Source organism: Chlamydotis macqueenii, chromosome 3 (genome assembly GCF_036417535.1).
Source record: "Chlamydotis macqueenii isolate bChlMac1 chromosome 3, bChlMac1.mat, whole genome shotgun sequence".
NCBI lineage: Eukaryota > Metazoa > Chordata > Aves > Otidiformes > Otididae > Chlamydotis > Chlamydotis macqueenii.
Window position 1 is genome coordinate 46,041,549 of NC_141558.1, and position 27,823 is coordinate 46,069,371.

Here is a 27,823-nt window from a genome sequence, read left to right on the forward strand (position 1 = left end):
TTACTAATTTTCTAGCCTCTTGACATCTCTCTGCATGGTAGCTCTTTATTCCAGCATATCTACCTCTCCTCTCTGTTTGGTGTCATGCTCAAACTTGGTGAGGGTGCTTTCAATACCATTTTCCAAACTGTTTATAAAGGTATTAAATAGTACCAGGTTTAGGATCAACCCCTGAGGCACTCCACTCATGACAGGATGCCAATCTGGCCTTGAACTACTACCACCTTTCAAGATCAACATCTTAGCCAGTTCTCCACCTGTAGGTGCTCCATCTGTCCAGTCCGTGTTGTACCAGCTTATCATCAAGGATATTGTGAGAGATCATGTTGGGCACCTACTAGGGCTCATATAGATGGGTCTTTATGAATGCACTTTTCATATGTAATTCTTTTTGTCAGTGCTAACATGTAAGTGATTTGCTTGGTGAAGTAATCAGAAGCGACATTTCATAGTCTATGTATTATAGAAGGTCAGAATAGATGTGCATAATTGTTCCTTTGGCCTTAAAAAAAAATCTGTTAATTGAGCAACTTTAAGAAAAGTGGCCTACATCCACTAAGAATGCAATACTCAGGAAAACAACAGTGGCATAGGCATTATAGGCAGTGTCATAAATGGAAAATAGTGTAGTAGGACTGGCAGTCTGTGGGTTTGATTTTTTTTTTAACTTAAAGATTGTAATGGTTTAATTCTTGTATGGTGGAGAGTGCTTTTGTAAAATATATAAGAACTGAACTTCTGACTTTTTTTTTTACTGATTTTTTTTTTTATTTAATCTTAATTACCTTTAATCTTTCCTTTGTTACTACAGCCTCTTTTGAGTTTTAGTAATGCACGGGTGAAAGCAAAGCTGAGGCATTGTCTGTGACACTCAAATGCTTTTAGAGGCCAGGAAAGAAGTTAGATGTTAAAATAAAAATCTCCATTAATGGATCTGTAATTTTTCCTTTGTAGAAAGATGTCAGAATTTGCCTGGCACATTTTTGCTGTGCATTTGTCTGATCTTGTCTTGTACCATGAGGTCTGCTTCCCTGTCCTTTCATCCTTGTTTATTCTGGCATTCATTCAACATCCTGATATTTTTCTAACCTTGTGGTCTAGTTTGACTTCTCAGATATTTGTCTTTCCTAACCAGTGCTTCAGGATAGAGCAGTAAGTAGCACATTACTTATGATAATTCCTTCTGTTTCCAGCCTCACATTTGTACACTGCATTACACTAACTTAGAGCCTTTGCCATGTTTCTTTTTGTCATCCCTGCCATGCACAGTTATCTTCCAATGATCTTTAATTTATGAATGCTGAATATGTCACTGACAGTATCCTCTGAATGTCATTGTAAGACATTTTATGCACCACGTAGATGAGTTTCTTGATTTGCTTAACCTTTTCATTACCATCTTCCCTGTTAGTTGGTTCTCTCTCTTTTTTTTTTTTTTAATTCCAGTGAAATTCAAATGATGCAAAGCATAGGCAGCTTCCTTACTACTCTGAATTTTCTTCAGCATTACTGAGGGAATGCAAGCATGATAAATCATGCCATCAGAAGTTATCTTATACAGACATCATTTCTGCTTGATTTCAAGTTAGGCTGGATTTCCAGACAGTGATTTCCAGTTAGATTAAACAATATGATGAACTAACCCAGAGAAAGTAATACATTTAGTGTAGTGGGATGGGACTTTGAGTAACCTAGTCTAGTGGAAGGTGTCCCTGCCCATGGCAGCGGAGTTGGAACGAGACAATCTTTAAGGCCTTTTCAAACCCAAACCATTCTATGATTCTATTTCATTGATGGAGTATATAAGTTGATTAACCAGTCTGATTTGCACGCCGTGAAATAAGATGGACACATAATGTAAATTGGAGAATCTGCTTCTATGAGTAGAAATGACACAGTCACAACGACAAGAAGCAATATGTACATATTGGAGTGTCATTCTCTTTAGTCTAATGTCAAATGGGCTCCTGATGCTTTTGATCTGACTTCGTGATTTTAATCACGTGAATCTGTTGGGTAGTTTGCCAAACGCAGAGTGAAACCATTTGTGGTTGTATTTTCATGAATCACATGTTGTTTTTTATTTTCAGATTAAAAATTCTCTGTTGTGTGTAAAACAAATCCCATAATCTATAGTATACACTTTTTTGAATTTCTAAGTACTAGTTAGAATTTAGACATCACAAGTAGATGGACTGTTTGCCTTGGCATCATTTCAATTCTGACTTTTAGATTTAGAGGTGAAAGAAAGCTGTGCAAAGACATTGTGGTGTTCTGCCTATATTGGGAAACTGAGAGATCACTGTGCACTTTGTTACCTTTGTTAGCTTCACAGTGGTGAGCCATGTACACTGTCATTCTAGGCTTTGTGTTATCTTCTACAGTCTCATTAATTATATGTAGACTTTTCTACTTTTTTTTTTTTTTTGGTTTTCATTATTCCAGTGAGTGAGTTATCCTGTGCAGCAGCTTATTGTTTTTTTTTTTTTTGTGACCTTTGTTCCTTCTTTTTTAATAATAGCTGTGGCTTCATCCTAGGTGATTAAATCAGGCATCACAATATGAGCATTCTGTCCTTTAGAGGATATTTTTTCACATGCTCTAATGCTTCAGTACAGACCAATCCTTCCCCTTGCTAACATGTTTTCATCCTGGATTTTTTTTTTCCCCAACAGAAATATAGAAATACATATATATTACAGTTAATTTTAAAAAAAAAAATTCTATTATACCTCATTTGGATTTTTCTTTTTTACTTTTTTTTTTCCTCAACATGCATCAGCAACGTATATCTTATAGTTTACTGAAGTTGTTTTCTCTCTCAATGTTTTATATTGCTCAGATTTTTTATAGTGGATAAAATATTTGTTTGGGGTACTGGGGTAAAAAAATGTATGTCAAAATAATTAAATATGAGTTCTTGGTAAAATTTTACAAATATTGAAAAACATTCATTTTCCATCCTTTCTGAGTTACATATTAACTCCTACAAGGCTCATGTACATTGCTTAAAGTATGTTATGCTACAGTGCAATATTAAATGTTTGCAAGAATTATTTGATTTTCAAAACAAACCCTGTGAGGAGAGACCATATCTGTTTGGTCTTCTCTATTCTATGCATTCACAGTATATTCTGAAGAAAATTATTTCCCTTTTCATTGTTACTAAAATCTTTTGCAATCAGCCACAGACTGTGTTCAGTACAGTAACAATGTGTTCATGCAGAGTCCTAAAAGTCTTCAGTTTAGTTAGCATTGACAGTAGAGTTAGTTCAAATGCTTGATTTGCTAAGTTCCCAGGCAGGGTGAAATAACTCTTGGATTGTATCTCATTAGGGGGACAAAACAATTTTTTTTTTTCTGAATAAATGGAATTTTCGTTCCACATACATTGCTAATTCTGCTCTGGGGCAGAATTTATAGCTGCCAATCAACTGAACTTCAGAAAGGTTTGTAGTGTCAGTTTTGTTTAGTATCTCCACCAGAGCTGATGGCAAAGTTATGTTTAAGGCTGACATTAAAAGATGAAAGACTCCTTTAAAAGTCTGATTATACTAGTTCTCATGCTGTATTTCTACCTTTTATTTACTAGGGAAGATTTAACACTACTAAACATTTCTGATAAATCTTGAGTTTGAAACATTATTAAAGAGATGGGCCAAATGTAATATAAAATGTTTGGTACTTCTAATACCTTCAGTTTATCCAGTGGTTATGATCTCTTAAGCACTGTGTTTTACAAAGATGAGGTAAGGTAATATCCTTTTTTAAAGAAGCATCACTTTGTGACAAACTACTGTCTCCTTTGTCCCAAACTACTCTTTCTCTCTTCCTATCACAACAGTTCTTTGTATTCTCTGACTATTAAAGCAGAAGACACACGTTCTTTTTCAGGACTTTTTGTAGTCAGTTTTTGAATGATATGCTAGTATTAATGTGACCAGAATGTGATACTATCTCTTACCTAAAGTCTTTCTTCAAGTATTTTTGCAGTATACAATGGATAAAATGTTTGCTGCCCTCTCCCTCACAACTAGTTTTTTCATATACTACCATCTGTAAGTGCTTTAATTACTTCAGGTTGCCACAATGTGCATTAGGTTTTTAGAATTACTTAGGAGTAGCTGTGACTGAAATAAGTGAAAATTTCAAATGTGCCAGAATCCACAGCTTCTCCTATAGCACTTGCCAGCACTGTTGATGAACTTGGTTATAGTGAAATACTTAATACTTTTCCGCTGATTTCAAATAATTGTAGGCCTTCATCCTACATAAAAACATATAAACAATAAAAACTAGATAAACAACAGATACTCTGCATTTTCTTGAGAATCTGTACGGCTGTTTTGCTTTACACAGAGAAGATGACAGGTTGTCCTTTTTTTCGGCTGGGATGGAGCTAATTTTCTTCTCAGTAGCTGCTGTGTTTTGGATTTAGTATGGGATTTTGTATGTGAAGAATGTTGATAGTAGACTGATATTGTTAGTTGTTGCTAAAGAGACTTTTTCCAGCTTTCCAAGTTTCACTAATGTGCAGGTGCCGAAAGCTGTGAAGGGTATAGCCAGTAGAGTTGACCCAAACTGGCCAAAGAGAGTATTCCATGCCACAGATGGCCAAGGGGCAAGCCTCTCGCTTCTTTGCTTGCTGTTGGGGATCATTTTTCAGTTTTGTTTCCATGATCACTGCTTGGGACGCACTGTACTGGTCACTGGGTGGTCAGATGGTGAGAAATTGTGCATTGTTCATTTGTATATTTTAGTGTCCCTATATTCTGTTATTATTATCACCTTCCTTTGCTGTCCTAGTAAACTGTCTTCATCTCAACCCATGAGTTTTCCTTTCTTCCCAATTATTTCCCCTATCCTGCTGGGAAGAGGAAGGGAGAGCAAGTGGCTCTTTGGTATTTGGTTGCTGATTGAGCTTAAACCACAACAGAGGTACAGATGGGATGAAAGGTATAGGCACCCTTAGAAGAATTCCTTGTTAAAACTTGACACGTAGTAAAATACGATAAGAAAGCAATGTGAAAACTGAGAATTTGCTTTCAGTCTTAGAAGCAAATTATTGTTATTCATGTTGCATCTAATATTTGTCTTTCAGAAATCCAAAATCTCCACTTATGACAAGATGTGGGCCTTCATGAGTAGCAGGAGGCAGTCAGTACTTGTCAAAAGTAATGAAGAAGGTATCCAGCGTGTGCTTACCTCTGATTATGCATTTTTAATGGAGTCAACAACCATCGAGTTTGTCACACAGCGGAACTGTAACCTAACGCAGATTGGAGGTCTGATAGACTCAAAAGGTTACGGCGTTGGAACACCCATGGGTAGGTGATATGCTAGCCATTTGTTCTCTGTTCATTAATCTTAGTTGCTGCAGTAGCATGGAAATGCTCCAATACAGTGTTGTTTTCTTTAAATTGCTAACATTTTTTCCCATTATCTTTTTCCGACCTGGGTAAAATATGACATGTTTTACCAAATTTTATGGGTTTTACTGAATTTTCTGAACAGAAAAAAAATAGTTACTTTATAAAAAATTGGACATTTACATATGGTATGTTTCTCTTACATGGTGCCTTCCAAATGTTCAATAACAACAGAAAGTACTTTTCACAGCACTTTATTTTATTAAAAAATGTTTTTAATATGTTGATCTATTTAGAAAATGAGCTACTAGTAGTACAATGCTTGCACTAGCAAATGGGGATAATGCTAATCACTGAGATTCTTAAAAGAGGAAGAAACTAGGTAAAAAACTTAAGTTGCAAGACTAGACGCTAACTAGAGTTGTTAGTTTGGCTGCTAGAATTCACAGGATGGAAGTCAGCAGTCACTGAGGTGCTGAGTTCCCATTGACTGCAGTGATTTTTAAAGCACATGAGCTGAGTATCTCGCTTTAGATTGTAAAATAAATGGGAATAAAAAATGGTGTGACACAAAGACTCTGTCAGTACTGCACAATGATCCTACTTCATGTTTTAAGATCATTCTGATGACTTCTTTGCGAGGCCAAAATTTATTTTAGCTGTACTTTTAAGAAGAATTTATCACTTTGAGGTTTATGTGAATGTTTTATCTTTTTCTCAAATAGGTCTTACATTTGGTACTGGTTTTATCTGTGTTAACAGTGTACATTAAATCATTGTATGGGGAAAGTTGTATCCAGTACTTTAAATCAAGCGCATGGTAAGGAAGGTTTAGAAAAAAACTTTACTGGAATATCTTGGATAAAGAAATATCTAGTATTGTCAAATATAGGTTTCTCTGTATGTTGTAGATATTATAGTGCAACTTTAATAACATCTTTATAATGTCATTATTTCAGTAATTCACTATGAAATGGACATCTGCAGAAATTATGATTCTTTTCATTTTTTCTTTGAACAGTTAGTTGTTAGGAATCTAGTTTTAATCCATATACCAGTTTTCCACCCTGTTCTATTGTGGCTTCTTACGATGCTGAATATGTTTTGGAGAAATACAAGTGGCAGAACGGACTGGACTTTTTTGGCATCTCATATCTTCTGATACATAAACCTTTTGCTATTTTGAGGATGAAAACTACCTTCCATTTAGGTGTAGTATGGGAAAAAATAAATCTTAGTGATAGTTTAAAATCCTTGAATAAGCTGCATGCAAACTTATGAACCATCTGAAGCATGCCTCAGAAATCTAAGTGCACATGGAAATGCCGAAGAGATAGGAATCAGATAGACCAGGTTATTTTATAAATTATTTTGATTATCATAGAATCATAGAATAGTTTGGGTTGGAAGGGACCTTTAAAGGTCATCTAGTCCAACCCCCCTGCATGGAGCAGGGACATCTTCAACTAGATATCTGTAAATCAGAGAAGCAGCACAAACACCAGAGAAAAGAGATGAAAAGGAATGGTAAAGCCAGAAACAGACTTCTAGAGTTAAAGTTTAGAGGAAGAAGTAGTGGATCTTAAGAGGCAAAGCAGCAAGTAAGTACCTTGTCTTTTGGTCTTTGTCCCCGACATTATCTGGGGAGAACAGGCACAATGCATGCACTATTTCCTCGTTAACTTTTAATCATATCAAAGACATTATTCAGCTCTTATTTATCGGCAAGATTCCAAGTAATAACAAGCTACCTGTGTCACGATAAATAATAGTGTTATATGACAAGATTTGTGAGTTGACAATTGTCTTGAATTAAGATGAAACAAATAGAGGACACACCTGCAGGAATCAGAGATCACCAAAGAAGGTAAAACAAGAGTTGAAACAGCATTAAACTTAGCAAAACAATTTGAAATAAGATCTGAAAAAAAAAGAAGAGGCCTCTATAAAAGGAAATATAACGGAACCTAAAATAAGATCTAAAGTAAGATTTTCACAAAAGAAATGAAGGTACAGTAAAACAGCATCTGGAGCTTTCCCAGAACAGCTAAGAATAAGCGATTAATCCTGTGTTTGGACCGAATCTATAAAATGCTATCCAGAGAATTAACATTTATAAAAGTTTTGTGTCCTGTGTATTAACCACACAGTCTCAGAGGAAATAAATTGGTAGTCTCTGCTAAAGTAGTCATTGTTCAGACATACATTTGAAAGAAAACTTTATGAAGAAGCATATCCATAGTGCCTCTCAGAATAGTTTTTATTAAATATATTGCTTTGTTGAACCTAAAAAATCTTACATACCAGTAGATAACACAAAATAAACTCATGCATTATAGCTAATCTCATTTGGTCAGGAGTCTTTAAAATAATAAATAATAAAATAATTCCGGAGTCTTTAAAAGAACTTATGACATGGTTAAATCCACAGAAGTAGATTTTGTCATTATTTCATGATTATGGAAGAAGTTTATAGACACGCAATTGAGCAATATCTTTTTAGAGTTAATAATCCTAAGAGTAGCTTCTCAAGGACTTGGAAAACTACAGTGTAATGATTTCACAAACAAAAGACATGTTACTGCTTGTGCCTATTTGGGAAGCATCAAATCTCTGAGCAGAACAATACAGAACTATTTGTATTAGAGGCACGGTGTCTGAAAGATATAGATGTCATATAGATGTCATCTCCCTAAATTTACAAAAATAGCCAGTGTATTTCCTCAAATAGTGGCTTGAATTTGCAGAAATATTTGCATGTAAGATTATATTTGTAGAATACAATTGTTACAGACCTTATGTCGAATACAGTAGAATGGATATGGTTACTTTTGGAAAACAGCATCAAAGGAAGTAGGTGAAACATATCTTCTTCCTTTTGAAGGCTAAAAGAATAATAGCTAGTGAGAACATAATTTGCTTAGAGTCTAAGTGGCTACAAGCAAAAGAGCTAAAAGCTTTCCTAACAGAAAAATATGCATCAGAGTAGTTTATGACAGGATAATCACTTGGAAAATGTCACCACCCAAATATAGCAACAGCTTAGAGTACTACAGTAAAAGCTTTCTGCTTTTGATGTGAGTTTTAAATTTGGAGAAAGAAAGTTGCACAAGATGAGGAGAAAAAAAAAGCAGATGAGGCAATGTATAGGTATTAATTCCTTCCAAACACACTGAAGAAGCAAAATCTGAGTTTACATGACTATTGTAATCCTTCTAAAAGCATTAGTGAAGTAAACAAAGTTTAGATTGCTAACACATAGCCTTGGTGAAAGAAATTGGAAACAATGTACTTTTGGCATAAAGTAGGATCAGTGTACACCTTTAAAATCAATAAAATACACTGATATTTGGAATAGGTGCAAGGCAGCATTCTGTATGATGTATTTGCTGTTATGTGTATTTAATATGTCACATATGACACTCACAGCACTGAAAAATAAACTAGAGATAGTAAATTTGATAAGTGTTCCAAACAATGAATGATTCTCATGATATATGTTTATAAATTAGGGTAACAGTCTGGTATATACTTGAATTCATTTTCAGTCAGTCACCTCTGGTAATAGGTTAGAAAAACTTCATTTATAATGAAAAGAGAAAGAAAGAACAGACCTGGGATGAGATGTTTGACAGCAACTGATACTTTGGAGCAGATAAGGGAGAATGTACTTGTAAATGTGGTTGCATTTGTTTTGTTTTATTTTTCATCTTTATAACATCGTTTATACCTTTGTAACCAAGAGTGTAACAGTTGCCATGCTAGAGCACATTTGTTTTTTTTTTCCCTCTGGTTCGAAGCTCCACATGTCAGGATTTTGTATTGCCTTTATTCTGCCATGTCCTATAAGGAGGCACTATTTGGTGAGCCCTGTGTTCTTCATCAATAAATCTGGCAGACAGGAAATCTTTTGTTAACATGAATAAAGCTTGAAGTATACTGTGCAGTTTATTTCTAATAACAAGTATATGACTACATATAATGTACAATTACCTATTAGAAATACACATGTATTTCTTTTAGTGTTTGGAATTTGATTTCATCCGAGGTTGATATTCAAGGGAGGAAGAAGAGGAGTGAGGGAGGGAATGAGAAAGAGAGAAAGAGAGACAAGGCACACAAAGCAAATGAATGAAAAGGGGCAAGGGGAGAGAGAAAATAAACTCTTTGGGTATGCAGAATAACTTCTGCTTTTAATGACAGATCCTCTAAATTGTTACTTATCACCTTCAGTGGTTTGAAAGGTTCCATTTCTTCATCATGCGTGACAAAGTTTGGGTTTGTTCTTGACTAAATCCCAGTTGGGATAAATTTACCATTGCAAAAGATTCCTAATTGTATATGATACTTACACATGCTTATCAAACATCTTCTTATCAAACATAAATTGTAACTGTTTTCCAAGAAAACCTAGTCTATCCAGCAATATACATTTCATGCCCTACTGAAATACAGTTAATATGACTTTCCTATGGTCAACATACTGCAAGTCACAGTAATATCATGTGACAAATGCTATTTCCCATAATGAGTATTTATTAGTAGTATTGTTAATGTGAGGTGAACCACATGGAAGGTTAGAAATTTAGCTTCTATGCACTCTATGCAGGCCTTAATCGTCTGCAAAGCTATTTTAAACTTTTTTATTACTTTTTACTTTCCAATTGGAAGAAACATATTTGAAATAATCTACTGGAAAAAAAAGCAAATCTTAATCTCTCTGGGGTGGTTTCAGGTTCTTATTTCTTTTCCAAGTTCCCGTTTCTCTTCAGCACATTAGGCAGCAGACTACTTTCCACCTGTCTTGGGCAGATTTTCTATTGAATTGCCAGTTACTTCTATGTTGAACTTAGAGTACCTAAATGACTGACAAGTGTATATGTCAAACCCATTTCATATGAGCAGATCTACTGAGTATGCACCTTTCAGATGATCTGTGCTTATGTGGCAACTCAGGACTATTCTGTATGTGCCAGACAAACTCTGTGTGGAGATACATGTGAAGTAATGCCTTTGACATTTTGAAACTGAAAAATGGTGGGTGTAAATAATCCTAAAAATTTGCATATATTTCTTCTGGCTCTTAAGAAATACAAAATAGAAAGTGGTGTTTGAGAGATATTGCACATATAAGAAATTAAAGCTAGTCATTTCAGCTAGTCATAGCTGTGATTGTTGAGCTGTGGAAGTTACAGAATTAGATTAAGAGGAGGCTTTAGCTGTCTAGCAGTGATGTTTCTATAATATCTGATAATGGTGAGATAAAAAATAATTTGTGAAAAAGGTGAAATGCACATATTTTGTCCTTTGTGCAGTTATTACAAGAAAATAAATTGTACTATTAATATTAATAAAACTCAGTTACAAAACTTAGTGAGCTGAATATGTTATATGACTCTCTTTACTTTTACTAGTTATTTGACTTACTTTTCCCTTACTGTGATCAAAACATGACTTTTCCTACTACCACACATCACCATTTACGTCCCTAATCTTTCATTCTGATGAATGATCAATATGGCCTGGAAAATACTGGAAAGGGTTTGAGTCTTAGATTTTTAATATTTAATTGTTGACTTAAAAATTGTTTAAAAAAGAAATATGCACTCCCCCAAACATATAGAGACTCTTCACTGCACATGGGGATAAAATACAACTCTCAGGATATGAATGAAATTAAACAGTGTATTTTGGAGTCAACATACCAAGCAGATAAAGCTACCAAATTTCATTGCCAAGCTAAGTCTTACAGAACTATCCATTATCCAAAGCTGCAATAACTTGCTATAGTAAAACAGATCCAGGTATCAAAATTTATTCAGGTAAGGACATAAAATGTATCTGCACAGTGTGTATTTATATATTCACAATGGAAAGCTGGCAGCTACTGTGATACAAACAAGTTATACCTCCCATGTCAAAAATAAAAGTATATGAATAAAATAAACAGCCTTCCAGTGGAGGTGCATCAGCTGCAGACCCCAGATATCAGTATACTCACTTAAGTTCAAAGGATGAAACAAAAATTCAAGACTCTCATGTTCTATTGATTCGGAGGTACTGAAGTTCTTTTTTTTTGTAAAGTCTAATGAAATATCAAAATGGCTTTGTTTTTTTTTTTTTTTTAAATTATCCTAGAGAAAAATATATGTTTCACAGTATCTTGTTATTAAAGATTCTCAAGATTTTGCCCGCTCACCTATGACTTCCCAAAAGTCTATTTGGCCAACTAATGTAATATGGAGATCACTTGCAGATAGAAATTTCTTTATATACTTTTGCACAATGTAGTTAATTATTATTTTTTTTTTTAACTTAGGAATTCAAGTCTTTTCTGCTTGGCAAATCAGAGCTGAGAGTGGGGTTGACTTTTTTTTTTTTCAAATTTCAATCAGCTGTGTAGCATGTAATTAAAATGTTGTTTGGAGTAAGCACATTTTGAAGACAGTAGTACTCATAATTTCATCAGATATAGAATCTAGAAAGAGTATTTCACACTCCACTCACTTAAATTAAAGATTTCACTGCAGAAAAAAAAGGGTTTCAGGCAATAACTTATAATCAGCTATTTCATATCTTCTCTAGGAATGAGACTTCATGAATTATTTATATTTATCTAAGACATTAATAAATGCAATGCAATAGTGTTCTTCCTACCCCAGTGATAGGCTGCTGGAATCAAACAGAATCTAACAAAATAGTTTAATCAGCAAATGTATAGCACTTAATTATTATGTTGTATCCAATAACACTGTATAGATTCAGCTGATTTATATTACCAATTCTGTCTCCACAAAATGATCTAGAAAAAAACACTCACAGTGAATTTTTTTTATTTTTTAATATTGAACTTCTTTAACTGATGTGACTATGTTCTTAATGCAGGTATTTTACAAAAAAAAATTCATTATCTGCAATTTTTATTTAAGTGCATGTTTCCAAATATAGAAAATTTTAAATGAAGTGTGGAAAATAAATTACTTAAGAACAACAGTTTTTAATAGGTGCTTGTAATTTCAAAAATTAAAACTCTATGTAGTAAAAATGTGAACAAATAAATGAGTCTTATTTCCTAATTATGCAATAGAAAGTGAAAAATCTATTATGAAGATTATCTCAGAATAACCTGAACTCTCCTCTTAGAATTCATTCAGCCTCCTCCATTGCTGCATTTATCACCAGACAGAGATTTGCAGCCTGGTTTTATATTAATCTAAATATTAGTTTATTTTTGGAGCTTGCCTGTAAAGTAAAAATTTGATAAAATAGGAACCTCCTATGTTTTGTCTAGCTTTTAAAAGGCCAAAGCCTTGAATTCTGCAGCTATGTGTCTGAATTAACCTGGTTTTTTTTTGTTAAGCAGTTTCTACACTTAGAACATGAACTACATCCAAATTAATATTTTAAAGAAATACCCTGAATGCTTTCTAGGAAAAAAAAAAATTATGTTATTATACATTTAGAACATAGTGGTGCTAGAATTTTTTCTTGCTCTAAGTGCTACCTGTAACTGTGGTAAAATGAAGTCCAGTTTAACAGATATTAAAGTATGAACAAAAAGCCTTCAGTTTCCCAGAAATTACCTAAAAATAAATCTCAAAATTGAAGGTCCAGTTATCCACAGTCAGACTTTATAGTCACCTCCAAAGTAGGAGATAGTATATTCTTTAAGCTCTGATTGAATGGGAGTGTATAGTATGGTTATCTTGCAATTGTAGATTCTTCTGCAGGGAGCAGGATTATGATGCAGATGAGTATCATAGTGACAATGAGTTCTGGGCCTCACAATTTAATCATAGAATCATAGAATCTTGAAGGTTGGAAAAGACCTCTAAGATCAACCTAATGGCACCTTGTCCACTAAGCCATGTCCTGAAGTGCCACATTTACACATTTTTTAACACCTCCAAGGATGGTGACTCCACCGCTTCCTTGGGCAGCCTGTTCCAGTGCCTGATCACTCCTTCAGTGAAGAAATTTTTCCTAATATCCAATCTAAACCTCCCCTGCTCCCCTGCAACTTGAGGCCATTTCCTCTCGTCCTATTGATAGTTACTTGGGAGAAGAGACCAACACCCACCTCCCTATGACCTCCTTTCAGGTAGTTGTAGAGGACATTAAGTCCTTGAATGTGTCCAGAGTAGGGAAACAAAGCTGGTGCTAGTGCTGGAAGGCATGTCCTATGAGGAGCGCCTGAGGACACTGGGCTTGTCTAGTTTGGAGAAAAGGAGGCTGAGGGGTGACCTCATTGCTCTCTACAGCTTCCTGAGTAGGGGAAGTGAAGAGGGAGGTGCTAGTCACTTCTCCCTGTTACCTAGTGATAGATGTGTGGGAATGGCTCAAAGCCATGTCAGAGGAGGTTCAGACTTGACTTAAACTCAGATCAGTGAAGAAGGAGGGCAAGGAGTAAATTTGCTACTGGCAAAAAGCCAGGAAGACTATGGTGAAGCAGGCTGTCCCCCTGCAGCCCAGGGAGGTCCATGGAGGAGCAGAGATCCACCTACAGCCCATGGAGGACTCCACACTACAGCAGGTCGATGCCTGAAGGAGGCTGTGACCTGTGGAGGGTTCGTGCTGGGGCAGCCTGTTCCTGAGGGACAGCACTCTGCGGAAAAGGACCTGAACAGGAGCAGTTCATGAAGAACTTTAGCCCATGGGAAGGATTCCACACTTTAGCAGGGGAGGAAAGTGAGCAGTTCTTCCCCTGAGAAGAAAACAATGTATGACGAACTGACTGCAACCCCCATTCCCTTTTTCCCTTGTGCTGTTTGCGGGGGAGGAGGTGGAGATAATCCAGAATTAAGTTAAGTCTAGGAAAAGGGGAGGGGTGGGGGAATTTGTTCTTAAGACTTGAGTTTTTCTTCTCTCTCATTATCCTACTTAGATTTTTATTGTTAATAAATTGAATTAGTTTTCCTAAGTCCAGTCTATAACGGTAACTTGAGTTATCTCTCCCTTTTCTTATCTTGACCGTTAAGCCTTTTGTTACAGTATCTCTCCCCCATTCCTTTGGAGGGTGGGGAGATTGAGCGAGTAACTGTGTAGCTTCCTCCCGAGTGGGGCTAAACTATGACAATACTGTTCATCTTTTTTTTTTTTCATAAAATTAATTTACTGGAAGTTTAACTACATAGCTGCTAACGAAATTGGCTGAGCACTAGTCATAGTATGAAGGAAGCACTGATAGTAAACAAATGGGGATGTGGAAGAAGAAATGGGATTTCTGCACAGCCAGCTGTTAGACTGAGTCTGAAGACAACCCTGAGAGCCTTTCTTGTTTTGTGATAGTTGCAAAAAGCTGCAATGTATCTCTCAGTGGCAGAAATAAAACAGTTGTATTTTAACAGAAGTTGTCGTAGTTCAGCCTCGATCGGGACCAGACTACACAGTCTCTCTCTCACTCCCCCCACCCTCCAAGAGAACAGGGGCAGATAATATAAGAAAAACGGCTCGAGGTTTGAGATAAGGACAGGGGGAAAATCCTTAAAGTTACCGTTACGGGCAAAACAGACTCGACTTGGGGGAAACTATTCATTTATTACTACAAACAGCAGGATAATGAGACAGAGAACAAGATAACCTCCTCCTCCCCCCATCCCTCCCTCTTCCCAGGCTTAACATTATCTCTACTACCTTCCCCCCCCCCCCGAGCGGCACAGGGGGGAAGAGGGAATGGGGGTTGTGGTCAGTTCATCACACGTTGTTTTACACTGCTGCTTCATGGTCGGGGGAAGAACTCCTCACATTTCTCCCCTGCTCTGTTGTGGGGTCCCACCCATATGCCACAGTCCTTCGTGGAACTGCTCCGGCATGGGTCATCTCTTCCACGAGGTGCAGTCTCTCCAGAACGGCTGTCCCAGCGGGCCCTCCACGGGCCACAGCCTCCTTCAGGCATCCACCTCCCCCGGTATGGGGTCCTTCACGGGCTCCAAGTGGATTTCTGCTCCTCCGTGGACCTCCATGGGCTGCAGGGGGACAACCTGCTCCACCATGGTCGTCACCACAGGCTGCAGGGGAATCTTGGCCAGGAGCCGCATTACTCCTCCCCCTCCTTCTGAACTGACCTTGGCACCTGCAGCTGTTCCTTCCTTACAACAGGCTGGCAGATGTCTCTCAGGATCTTTTTACATCTTATTCACTTCTCATCTCTTCTCCACTTCTTGCAGCCGGGCCAGACCGAGTCGGGCCCAGTCAGCCGCCTGGCGAGAGGCCGGAGGGTGAGGCCTGCAAGGCCCATGAGGCCTGTGCCTCCCACTCTACGCCTCTGCCCCCTCTCAGCTTCTTCACATCTTCTCTTCTCTTCTTTTTTTTTTCTGTTTTCCCCTTCTTAAATACGTTATCGCAGAGGCGTTACCATGGAACATTCTGCTACCAATCGGCTTGGCCTTGGCCAGCAGCGGGTCCACCCTAGGGCTGACTGAGTCCACTGAACAAAGGGGAGCGACTTCTAGCAGTTTCCTACAGAAGCTACCACCTTAGGCTCCCCTCACTAAACAAAACCACAACAAAGTACATAGTTGCAGGGTGAGGGGGAAACTGTCAAAGTGAGTTTTACAAATTTTTAAGAGGTTTTGTTCCATGCCTCACATTAATTCTATCTCAAGCTTTGCAGAACTTGAGCAGTAAATCATCTGCCTTCACATTGGCACTTCTTCAGTTTTTTCTTCTTTTTGTCTTTTCTCCTGGAGGTCTAGGCTAAAAATCAAATAATATTATGGTAGCAAGAGAGCCACAAGCAATGAAAACACTGGCTTGTATTAAATATATTAAAAAAAAATACCAAAACACAAAGATCCATAGGATCCTTTCAAAATTAAATCTCTGGAATTTATTAACATTCCTTACTCTCTGAAGTTAAGCACTTACTGTAGCTAGCCTGCTTTCTGTGTCCTAACATCATTCTCTTTTCACAGCTTCACCAAACTGAAAAGGTGAAGGTGCCTTTAAGAGGTGTGTTTTAAAAACTTTCCTTAAATCTTGGGCAAGACAAGAAAACAATGACATTGAGCACAATGACTGGCATTGAGCAGGACCTGCGCATTCCTTTCAATTGTTTTTTACATTTGGCAGTCAGTGATCAATGCAGAACATAATTTTTAACATTTTTTTTCCAGGAGAAATACGCCAGGTTTTAGTTGGATTTTTTCTTTAATTTCCATTAATTCTCTTAAATATTGCACAATTTCCTAAAATCAGTATTGTATGTTACCTTATTTGAAGAAATATAAAAAAAAGAACATCCTAGGCTCCAGAGATACAGTTAGTGAGATCTTTGCTTCTACTCTTGCAGTAACTCATTTGTTTCTGACACTGACTGGTAAATAGAAGGTCTGTACTTATTTACACATCTATGTTTAAATATATTTATGTAAAACTAACAAAGCCACAGGTACGAATGATGTGGAAACCTTTCAAAAAGCAGACAGTTGCAAAATTGAAAGGCATAACAGGTAAATGATGTATTGATTTAGTTCCCAAAATTGTTAACAATACACTTGGTTAACATAACTGAAACAAAATTCTACATGTCTGAAAATACTGAACAGTTCAGAAGTTTAAAATTTGCATTGATTAAAGTATATTCCTGGATTTCCTTTGTAAAGTACTAAACCGAACAGTCACCCCTGGCTTTCAATTTAATCATTGTTGTGATTTTAGACTCTGCATCTATTTCTGGTTTATATTGTGTGGCATGCAGGATATCTGAACTGTCCTTGTCTATTACCTGTTGTAAAGTACTGCTCCTGGAGAACAATTCACATCTTACAGTCCAGCACTCTATCTATACAGAAAATATGCACGTGTGTCTGTACATATATTATACGTTCTACAGTAATTTTAGATAGTAAGTATATATATATAATGAACACTGTGCAATTTTTGCACTCTGAAGTTCAATACTAAAACTGTTTATAGTTTTCAAAATCTAAAGCTTTTAAAAAATAATAATAATAAAAAAAATTCTAAGCAATCATTTGTTTTTTTTTGTTAAGACATCCTAGCTCTCTTGAAGCTACTTATTACCTTCAGACCATACAATTATGTAGTATGAGCAGTTTTTTACCAGTCCTTGGAGATGAGACATATAAACAGATCTGTCTCTATAGGAATAAATAGGAAACCATGTACCAACACAGGAGGCCTTTTTCTTCTGCTTGCTTGCACTTAATCTGTAATCCTTCATGTAATTTGAACTGTAATATTCATCACTTATACATGCATAACAGTGCTGAGCTTCAGTTCTTCTGTAACTAAAACAAATTAATACATTTGTCTTCATTAGTTGAATATAATGCATAGAAAATAGGTGCAAATTTTTTATTCTTATGCAGGTCAAACCATGTATTGAAACTAATTTGAGAATTTCAGCTGCTTGAGCAGTTAATTTATTGTTGCTGAAATGTAAGAATGTGTAGCTAACATATTTGACGAAAGAACTGTTTTTATAGTTACCCCAGAGTATGAGCATATTGAAGCACTATCTGAGAAGCATGCTAAAAGACTGAGCTTTGTATCAATAAAGCATTGTCAAAACACGTAACATCCGGTAGCTGTTGAAAGCAGACTCTGCCTTAGAGAAGCGGTTTCTAGTAGGAATTTACTGAACAGATGTAACTGAAGCAAAGACATTATTAAAACTTCAGTGTTAACGTCATAGTGCCTCGGACAATATATATGTATTGCATTGTTAAAGACCCATCTACAAATGTAAAATGTCTCTGTCCTGATATGTTGCCCCTAATTAGAACCAACTAGTTTGTTGTATCCCATAGAACATGGTGTTTGCATAATTTTATGCATTCTTGATCTGAAAAAACTGCAGTATCAGCTATTTATTTTGTTTGTCATGCATTTCCTGGCTACATATTCCTTTTTAACTGGCTATTTATTTGAAAAGGGATCTCTTTTCCCAGCAAGCTAGACTCACTGAGTAAGTATCACCTTTTACCAAATGTCCTGTAGTTTAACTACAGTGCTTTAAGGTTCTTCTGAGGGACATGTAATAACTGAAAGCAAACTGACCACAGCCTTTATGAAGGCTACAGGGGAGGCTGTCCGAGCTGGGGCTGTTCAGTCTGAAGAAGAGAAGGTAGCTCAGGGGGGATCTGATCAATGTATGTAAGTTCTTGATGAGGGAAAATAATGAAGAAAGTGTCAGACTTTTTTCATTGGCAGCCAGTGACTAGACAAGAGGCATAGGGTGCAAAATGAAATAAAATAAATTCCATTTAAATGTGAGAGGGAAAAACACACACAGCCAAAACCTTTTTTTTTGTAGTAAGGGTGATCAAACACTAAAACAGGTTGCCAGGGATGTTGTAGAGTCTCCATCCTTGGAGATATTGAGAACCGAGGTGAACCACATGCCTTGAGTAAGATGCCATAACTTGAGCAGGTAGGGTGGACTAGACCATCTCCGGAGGACACTTCCGAAGTTCTGTTTTTCATAGTACTGAAATTCAACAGTTTTGTGACGAAAGTACCTCAGACTTTTCAACTTCAAAACCAAGACCCTTCTCTTTGCACAGTAACTAGAATTTGCATACAAAAGGGGTAAAAAGAAGCTATTGGTTGTCTTTTGGTTTGAGCCTACCTAGTTTCATTTTCTGCACCAAAATGATTCCTGATTCTCTTGGAATGGAAAAAAAAAATTGAAATTCTGAAAGCTCTTCATAAATCTGAATTGGAAATGGCCACAAGTTGTACCAGAGGAGGTTTAGATTGGACGTGAGGAAAAACTTTTTCTCCCAAAGAGTGGTCAGGCACTGGAATGGCCTGCCCAGGGAGGTGGTGGAGTTGCCGTCCCTGGCAGTGTTCAAGAGGCGGCTTGATGAGAAGCTACAAGATATGGTTTAGTAGCTATGGCAGCAATGGTAGTGGGAAGACGGTTGGACTAGATGATCTTATAGGTCCCATCCAACCATGTGATTCTATGATTCTATGATTCATCCAGCCCCTCTGTTGAGGAGAGAATTCTCTAATTTGGCTGGGATAAATGAAAAGACTAGCATCATGGCTTTGAATAGACAAACAGCACAGTGAATGAAACACTGAAAGCCAATGTTTTTAAGCACTCTTTCAATAGTTGAGGCTTCTTATTCTCACTGTATATATGATGCACATAGTTAGCTGATGCCTCCTTTTGCTAAAGATCAATGAAGAACTGACTGCCTTGCCTCTGTAATCACTTTAACCTTTGTATCAAATTGGGGAACAGAAATCTGCATGGAAAAGCTCAAAGAGTCAGCTTTTCTTATTTATCAGGAGGATTAGAAATACATGGAACATCACTGAATAGAAGAGTAGCAGCTAAAACTTGCTATCATCAGACTTTGATGGACTTTGTAGGAATTCTGACAGCTTAAATGAAGATTGCCCGGATTTAAGATGGCATTGCAATTAGATATACCCAAAGCCACTTCATACTTCACCCATGATGACACAGCTAACGGCAAAACACTGACATTCCTTGTTTTCAGAATTTGCCTTATCGTTTGGAAGGGGATTGGGGTGTTGTGCAGGGTTTTCAGGTCTGGACACTTTTGTTATGACCTTACACTTTTCCTGTCTTTCGATATACCTGCTTGAAATTTTCACTTACAGCAGAACTGCATGTAGCATTTCATTAGACTTCCTTAATTCAGCTATTTATTGCTGGGTACTGTTAGACAAAGATTTCCCACAAAGGAAGCTGTGTTTGCAAACCATTCCTATATGAGTGATACAGATTCGCAAGAAGCATGGAAAAAAACCATGGTATAAACATGAAATACTTTTAGCTGTGGTAAAAATAATATCACTGATTTTCTCAGTACAGGTTTGTGCTGGTTTTCTATAGTGGGGGAGCTACAGTGGCAGCTTCTGCAAGAATCTGCTAGAAGTTTCCCCTTTGTCTGGTGGATTTGGCGGGTCTAGCACCTGCTGCTGGCCAAGCCAATTAGTTACAGTGATAATGCCTTTGTGATAATGTATTTAAGAAAGGGAAAAAAAAAAAAACACATAGCAGTGAAGCAGAAGCAGGGGGCAGAGAGGGGAAGGTGCAAGCCTAGTGGGCCTTGCAGCCCTCACCCTCTAGCCTCCAGCTGCGTGGCTGTCTGGGCTCGATGGGGCCTGCCCCGGTTGAGAGAAGAGAAGTGAGGAGACGTGAAGAGAACATGAGAAGCGTCTGCCTGCGCCTGATTGTGAAGAATTTTTTGTGAGAGGAATGGCTGCAGACGCCAAGGTCAATGAAGAAGGAGGGGGAGGAATGGCTGCTCCTGGCCAAGATTCCCCTGCAGCCTGTGGTGAACACCATGGTGAAGCCAGCTGTGTCCCTGCAGCCCCTGGAGGCCCATGGATGAGCAGAGATCCACCTGCAGCCTGTGGAGGACCCCTTGCCTGAGCAGGTGGATGCCTGAAGGAGGCTGTGGCCCATCGAGGGCCTGCAGTGGGGCAGCCTGTTCCTGAGGTATGGCACTCCATGGAAAACGACCTGTGCCGGAACAGTTTGTGAAGACCTGTAGCCCGTGGGAGGGACCCCACGCTGGAGCAGGGGATGAATATGAGGAGTTCTTCACCCTGAGGAAGAAGAAGTGACAAAAATGACTTATGATGAACTGACCATAATCCCCATTCCCTATTCCCCCTGTGCTGCTTGAGGCAGGGAAGGAGGTAGAGATAATTGAAATGAAGTTAAGCCTGGGAAGAAGGAAGAGTGGGGGAAGTTGGTTTTGTTTTCTCTTTATCCTGCTTTGGTTTTATTAATAATGAATTGAAATAGTTTTTCTCAAGTTGAGTCTGTTTTGCTGATAATGGTAACTTCAGTGGTCTCTCCTTATCCTTGTTTCAAACCTCAAGCTCTTTTGTTATATTCTCTCTCCCCCATTCTCTTGGAAAGTGGGGAGAGCGAGTGAAAAACTGTGTAGCTTGTGCGCGAGTGGGGCTAAACTGTGGCAAAATTTCAGCAAAGATATCTTCCTGTTCTGGACTTGCATGGTTAAACAGGGGTAGAGAGATAACAGTGTATTATTATTACGATCTTTTCAAATTGTCTGTGATATTACAATGCATGAAGACTCCATGAAAAATCTCACCTTCATTTGTTTTAATTAAGTATTTAATTGAAGAGCCATGTTTTAGAGCAGTTTACAATGAGAGTTTAGGGAGGGACTGAGAAATCTAAACTGTGTTTAAAAAAAAGAAAAAAGAAAACAAAAGAAAAAATAGAATAGAATATGCATGTCTAACACAATACTGTAATAATGATCTGAGTATTTAGAATCGTAGAAAAAAAAGGCCTTCTTCATTCTGTTCAGGTTATCTTGGTGCCACAAAAAGAAATAGGGAAAAATGGTGTAGATTAACTATTAAACTTCTTATTATGATATCTTATTTAAATTATTAATTATAGGCAACTGTTTTTCACGCATTTTTGTAATTTACTCACTGTGGTGGATCGGTATGTTTTAAGCTAGTTACGCATGAATATATTCAAGGATGTCATCTTCCCAGTTCTAAAACTGTAAGTACTTATGAACAGAAGAATTCATGAATAGCTATTGTAGTCTTAAATCTCACATGTATTCGTCTAATTTTTATATCAATTATGTTGCACACTTATAGCTGGAAAATTATAAGAAACTTAATATGAAATAAATCTCAGCTAAGTGATGCCTCTTGGTTACATTTCAGCTTTGTAAACCTATGTGAACTTTTAAATGAAGATTCTCTAAAGAAAGGACCAGAAATTAGCATAAATTGGGAATGGTTACAACTGGAGAGAAGTGAAAACAATTTGAGAAAACACCTCTTGTGAAAAAGTTTTGATTACATTTAGCAAAAACAATACTAATTTAAACTGCTCCTCTTACCAGCAACTTGTCTTTTCCAAGCCATACATGTAGCTCAAAAGTGAATGTATAAGTATAAAGGAATAGTGAACAGGTTTGTTTGGGATTTTGTTTTGAATGCTCACAGTTTTAATTAGATATGGGATAGCTTAGGCTGCTGCAAACATCTACTGAGGATTTTCCATTGTAGCAATGCAACTTAATGAATATTTAATGTTTTCAATATGTCTAATATTACAATATGACAATCTTAATGTTGCATGAAGTGTCGGTGTTAAGAATCAGAATCAGGAAACTGATTTTCTTTCATCAGAAACATTAACTCATTCTGATAAATACTTTATCCTGATCCATCCTGTGGAAAACAACAGTAACATTCAAAGTTATGTATTTAATCAGAAAGACAAGAATGGGAAATCTAATGTATATGCAATACAGCTAAATTAAAATTGCAAGTATTTCTTATATTAGACCTGCCACTGTATTATTTATTTCCAATATTGTCCACAATATGTGGAGTATTTAAAGAATTTTGAAAAGGGCTTGTTCATGCCCAAAAGTCTAAAATTCCATAAGGAAGTAGTAGGACAGCTGGTAGAGGAGCAAGAAGTATACATTTTACTAATATTTAAATATATCCCATATTTTAATGCATTAATCATAAATGAAGAGGGAATGTATATAAATGTTACACATTCTTTGGGGTAGCAAAAATAAGATTATCACACATTTCTACATTAAAAAATATCTATGTCCACTCAAAATTTACTAATATAGCACTGTTTCCAGTATATTTGGGAAGTGTGTTTAAACTCTGTGTGTCTGGGATGCTTTGCTATTAATTAATATCTACCTTAGAGGTGAGAATGCTGTAATATCTGAACATTTCATAAATCTAAACCAACAAATTTGCTATGGGGCACAGAGCTAAGAAACAGGAAAAAGTGTTTCACTTAACATTACAAAGAAAGCCTGTCATCAAAGCTACATTGAGAATCCACATCCATCTCCTGGTGTAATGCAATTATCTCAAGTTTGTTCTACACTCTTAAAAATACCTGGCTAATTACTACTTCCTACCTAAGTGTCTAATTTTGCTACTGAGAATATATTTTCACCAGTGGCTTTTTTTTCTTTTTTTTTCTTTTTTTTTATTTTAAATTGGTGAGCTTTGCCTACTTAGTTGGCATTAAACTGAGATCGAGATTTTGGGATAAAGAAGGATCTATTCCTGTGTCAAGTTTGCAGGAACTGTTGCATTTTCTTTTGATTTATTGCTCTTCTCTTCACTGTGGGGTGTTGCTTGCTTCCTATGATTGCCAAATAATTTTAATCTGTCAAATCCCCAGCTATGGCAATGACATTACTCCATGACCTAGAAAGAGTACTCAGTGATCTCTTATGTGAAAATGAACTGATTTTGAAAGTGGAGCCAGGGACTGGGAACTGACAGAATCCCTCTTCTTTCTTCATGTGTTACTTGGAGACTTTTGAATCCACAGATAGGAAGAATGAACCAAGCTATGTTGACCCTTCCCTCTGTCACTTCCCTCCCATCTCAATTAGACAGAGTTAATGGAGTTAGGAAGCAGAACTGGTTGTGACTTTTAAAAGAAAAAATATTTCTGTAGAGTTAAAGTAAGTGCTTCTCCTGTATCCAGTGCCTCTTAGCTGCCTATTTCTTTTCTATGGCATGTTATAACTGTGGCTGGCAGTCTTTATTATTAAGTGCTGACTATGGTACAGATTCCTGGAAGGTGTTTCAGTCCCTGTGATGCATGAGGCTGTAGAAAGTAGTTTTTCCATAGTTCCTCATAGTCTAAACATCTAGTCCACAATTAGATGTAAATGAAATCCATTCCATCTTGTTTCTGTCATGCTTACGACTCCAGTATGCATGACACTTAAGAGAAACTGAACTCCACATATTGTATCACCAATTATTCCCTAGCAAGGAATGTCCATTCCAAAGACCTGGACTAAATTTTGTCTTGTAAAAACAAAAGGAAAGCTTCATCATTGTAACTGATGGACAGAGATAACAGAACAATATAACAAAGAAAACTTTCAAATATGATTTAACTAAGCATGTAATCCATTTAGTGGCAGAATATTTGGTCTATGATTCTTGATGGGTTCTAAGCTATGGTATAGGTACAGACAAATGTTGATATGCCAATACTTAAATGATTCTACCTGTCCCTGGTAGCATAAATGGTGTTAGCCAGCATTCGTATGGAAATTTCGGATATGCCTACACTGAGTGAGATTGTGACTGCAGCTTATGTATATGTGCCCAAGCTAGCTTTAGGATAGATTGATCAATCTGGTGCAACCACAATGGGAATGGGATCATGCTGAAAAAAAACCCAAAACCCTAAAACAAAAAAAAAAAAATCAGAACACCTCCATGATGAGTTTGATGCTTCTTCCTTTCAACTACTAAAACTAGAACTTGAATTGGTTGCTTTTTCAATGTGAACTAGTCACATGCAGCTTCAACACCTAGATATTAAAGGGATGTCTTTCCTGATACATGTGGCTTTCTCATTCCAATAAATACTTCAGTACTACAAGAAATTCTTGATGATCTAAATTTTGTACATAGATTCTGAATATGATGGTGTATTCCTAACTACCTTTCTCTTTCGCTTAGGCCAAGCACATAGAGTATGAAATAATATTGCAGGATAAGTAGAATAGTCTTGGGGTTTTTGATAACAAAAGGAAAAAAAAGAAACAGGAACAAAAGGTGCTATCAGTAGTTCTGAATGGATTATTCTGTCTAGCTAATCAAAAGTAACATGTAACTATGTCCCAGGAGGACCAACTTTCAAAATACCAGACAATTCATAGAGACTTCTTTTGGTAAAATGCACCTGGACTAATGAAACAGAAAAGTTCCTTGTTCAATTTTTTCTTAATGAAGGAGTTAGTGGAATGCCGCTGTTCCTTTTTACTTACTTAGGGCGTACTTTCAGTTCTACAGGTCTCAATATGTTCCAACTCCTTTTGTATTTGACAGAACGAGTGAAACAGACTAAGAGTAAGCAGGCAGGAGATTTTACTAAATTATAATCTAGTAGGAAGCCTTTTCAAGACCTGCCAGATCAGCAGGATTTCAACATACTAATCTGTATGCAGTGAAGTTTCAATATATAAAGCTTATGTGTTCATAATTTATGACTAAACATATAATTACATGCATAAATATTTATATACTGAGACTTCAGGGCAGAAAACTTATCTATATATAACTTCTGCAGTATTTCTGAGACTTTGTTACCTTAGTTTTGTGGAGATGCTTCAGACAACATAATTTTATGCAAATTTCAATTTTAAGTTTTCATAAGCAGGTAACTGTAAAAATAAATTATTGCATCCTTTATTGGGTTTGTTGGTTGTAGGAAGGCAGTAAGTCTCTATATAACAGAAGGTCTTAAAATTCTTCTTCTGGCAGAAATTCTTGTTCCTGCAAACAGCAGATAATATATAGACTACGTTCTGTAGGCCCTCCAGTGTCAATTTGTCATCAGAATAGCTCATCATGGCAAGCTCTCTGCCCTAGACTTCAGGAAGGTGGACTTCGGCCTCTTTAGGGACCTGATGGGCCAAGTGCCATGGGAGGCGGCCCTGGAGGGAAGAGGGGCCCAGGAAAGTTGGTCCATATTCAAGGAGCACCTCCTCCAAGCTCAGCAGAGGTGCATCCCGATGAAAAACAAGTCGGGCAAAAAGGCCAGGAGGCCGGCGTGGATGAGCAAGGAGCTCTTGGACCAACTGAAAGTGAAAAAGGAAACCTATAGAGGGTGGAAGTGGGGACAGGTAGCCTGGGAGGACTACAAAGAGGCTGCGCGAGTGGCCAGGGATAAGGTAAGGAAGGCCAAAGCCCTGGCAGAACTGAATCTGGCCAGGGATATAAAATGTAACAGGAAGAGCTTTTATAGGTACGTAGGGGACAAAAGAAAGTCCAGGGTAAATGTAGGCCCCCTCCAGAAGGGAACTGGTGTCCTGGTTACCCAGGACATGGAGAAGGCTGAGGTTCTCAATGACTTTTTTGCCTCAGTCTTCACCGACAAGAGTTCCTGTCCCACCGCCCAAGCTGTAGAAGGTGCAAGCAGGGACTGCGAGAATGAGGAACCGCCCATTGTACTCAAAGAGCAGGTTTGGGATCATCTAAGGAACCTGAAGGTGCACAAGTCCATGGGTCCTGATGAGATCCATCCTCGGGTCCTGAGGGAACTGGCGGATGAAGTTGCCAAGCCACTGGCCATCATATTTGAGAAGTCGTGGCGGTCTGGTGAGGTCCCCGATGACTGGAAGAGAGGGAACATAACCCCAATTTTTAAAAAGGGGAATAAGGAAGACCCAGGTAACTACAGGCCGGTCAGCCTCACCTCTGTGCCTGGCAAGGTCATGGAGCAGATTCTCCTGGAAACCATGCTAAGGCACATAGAGAGCAAGGAGGTGGCTGGTGACAGCCAACATGGCTTCACCAAGGGCAGATCGTGCCTAACCAATTTGGTGGCCTTCTATGACGGGGTGACGGCATCGGTGGACAAGGGACGAGCAACTGACATCATCTACCTGGACCTGTGCAAAGCTTTTGACACTGTCCCGCACGACATCCTTCTCTCTAAACTAGAGAGACATGGGTTTGATGGACGGACCACTCGGTGGATAAGGAGTTGGCTGGATAGCCGCACTCAGAGAGTGGTGGTCAACGGCTCAATGTCCAGGTGGAGACCGGTCACGAGTGGTGTCCCTCAGGGGTCCGTGCTGGGCCCGGCCCTGTTCAACATCTTTGTCGGCGACATGGACAGTGGGATAGAGTGCACCCTCAGCAAGTTCGCCGACGACACCAAGTTGTGTGGTGCCGTCGACACACTGGAAGGGAGGGATGCCATCCAGAGGGACCTTGACAGGCTGGAGAGGTGGGCCCGTGCCAACCTCATGAAGTTCAACCAGGCCAAGTGCAAGGTCCTGCACCTGGGTCATGGCAATCCCAGGCACAAATACAGGCTGGGCGGGGAATGGATTGAGAGCAGCCCTGAGGAGAAGGACTTGGGAGTGCTGGTGGATGAGAAGCTCAACATGAGCAGGCAATGCGCCCTTGCGGCCCAGAAGGCCAACCGCATCCTGGGCTGCATCAAGAGGAGCGTGGCCAGCAGGTCGAGGGAGGTGATTCTCCCCCTCTACTCTGCCCTGGTGAGACCCCACCTGGAGTACTGTGTCCAGTTCTGGAGCCCCCAACACAAGAAGGACATGGACCAGTTGGAGAAGGTCCAGAGGAGGGCCACGAAGATGATAAAAGGGCTGGAGCACCTCTCTTATGAGGACAGGCTGAGAGAGTTGGGGCTGTTCAGCCTGGAGAAGAGGAGGCTCTGGGGAGACCTGATAGCGGTCTTCCAGTACCTCAAGGGGGCCTACAAGAAAGATGGGGAAAGGCTGTTTAGTAGGGCCTGTTGCGATAGGACGAGAGGTAATGGTTTTAAAATAGAGGGGGGTAGATTTAGATTAGAAATTAGGAAAAAATTTTTTACGATGCGAGTTATAGAACACTGGAACAGGTTGCCCAGAAAGGTTGTGGAGGCCCCATCTCTAGAAACGTTCAAGGCCAGGCTGGAT

The 27,823-nt window shown here is 38.1% G+C and overlaps 1 protein-coding gene across 1 annotated transcript in view; it reads left to right on the forward strand.

Moving 5' to 3' along the window:
- Nucleotides 1–27,823, forward strand: part of GRIK2 (glutamate ionotropic receptor kainate type subunit 2) — a 386,634-nt gene that overhangs the window by 339,549 nt on the left and 19,262 nt on the right. The window contains exon 14 of the mRNA XM_086745932.1: nt 5,102–5,327. Coding sequence (XP_086602058.1) covers nt 5,102–5,327 — 226 coding nt within the window. The remainder of the gene's footprint in view (nt 1–5,101; nt 5,328–27,823) is intronic.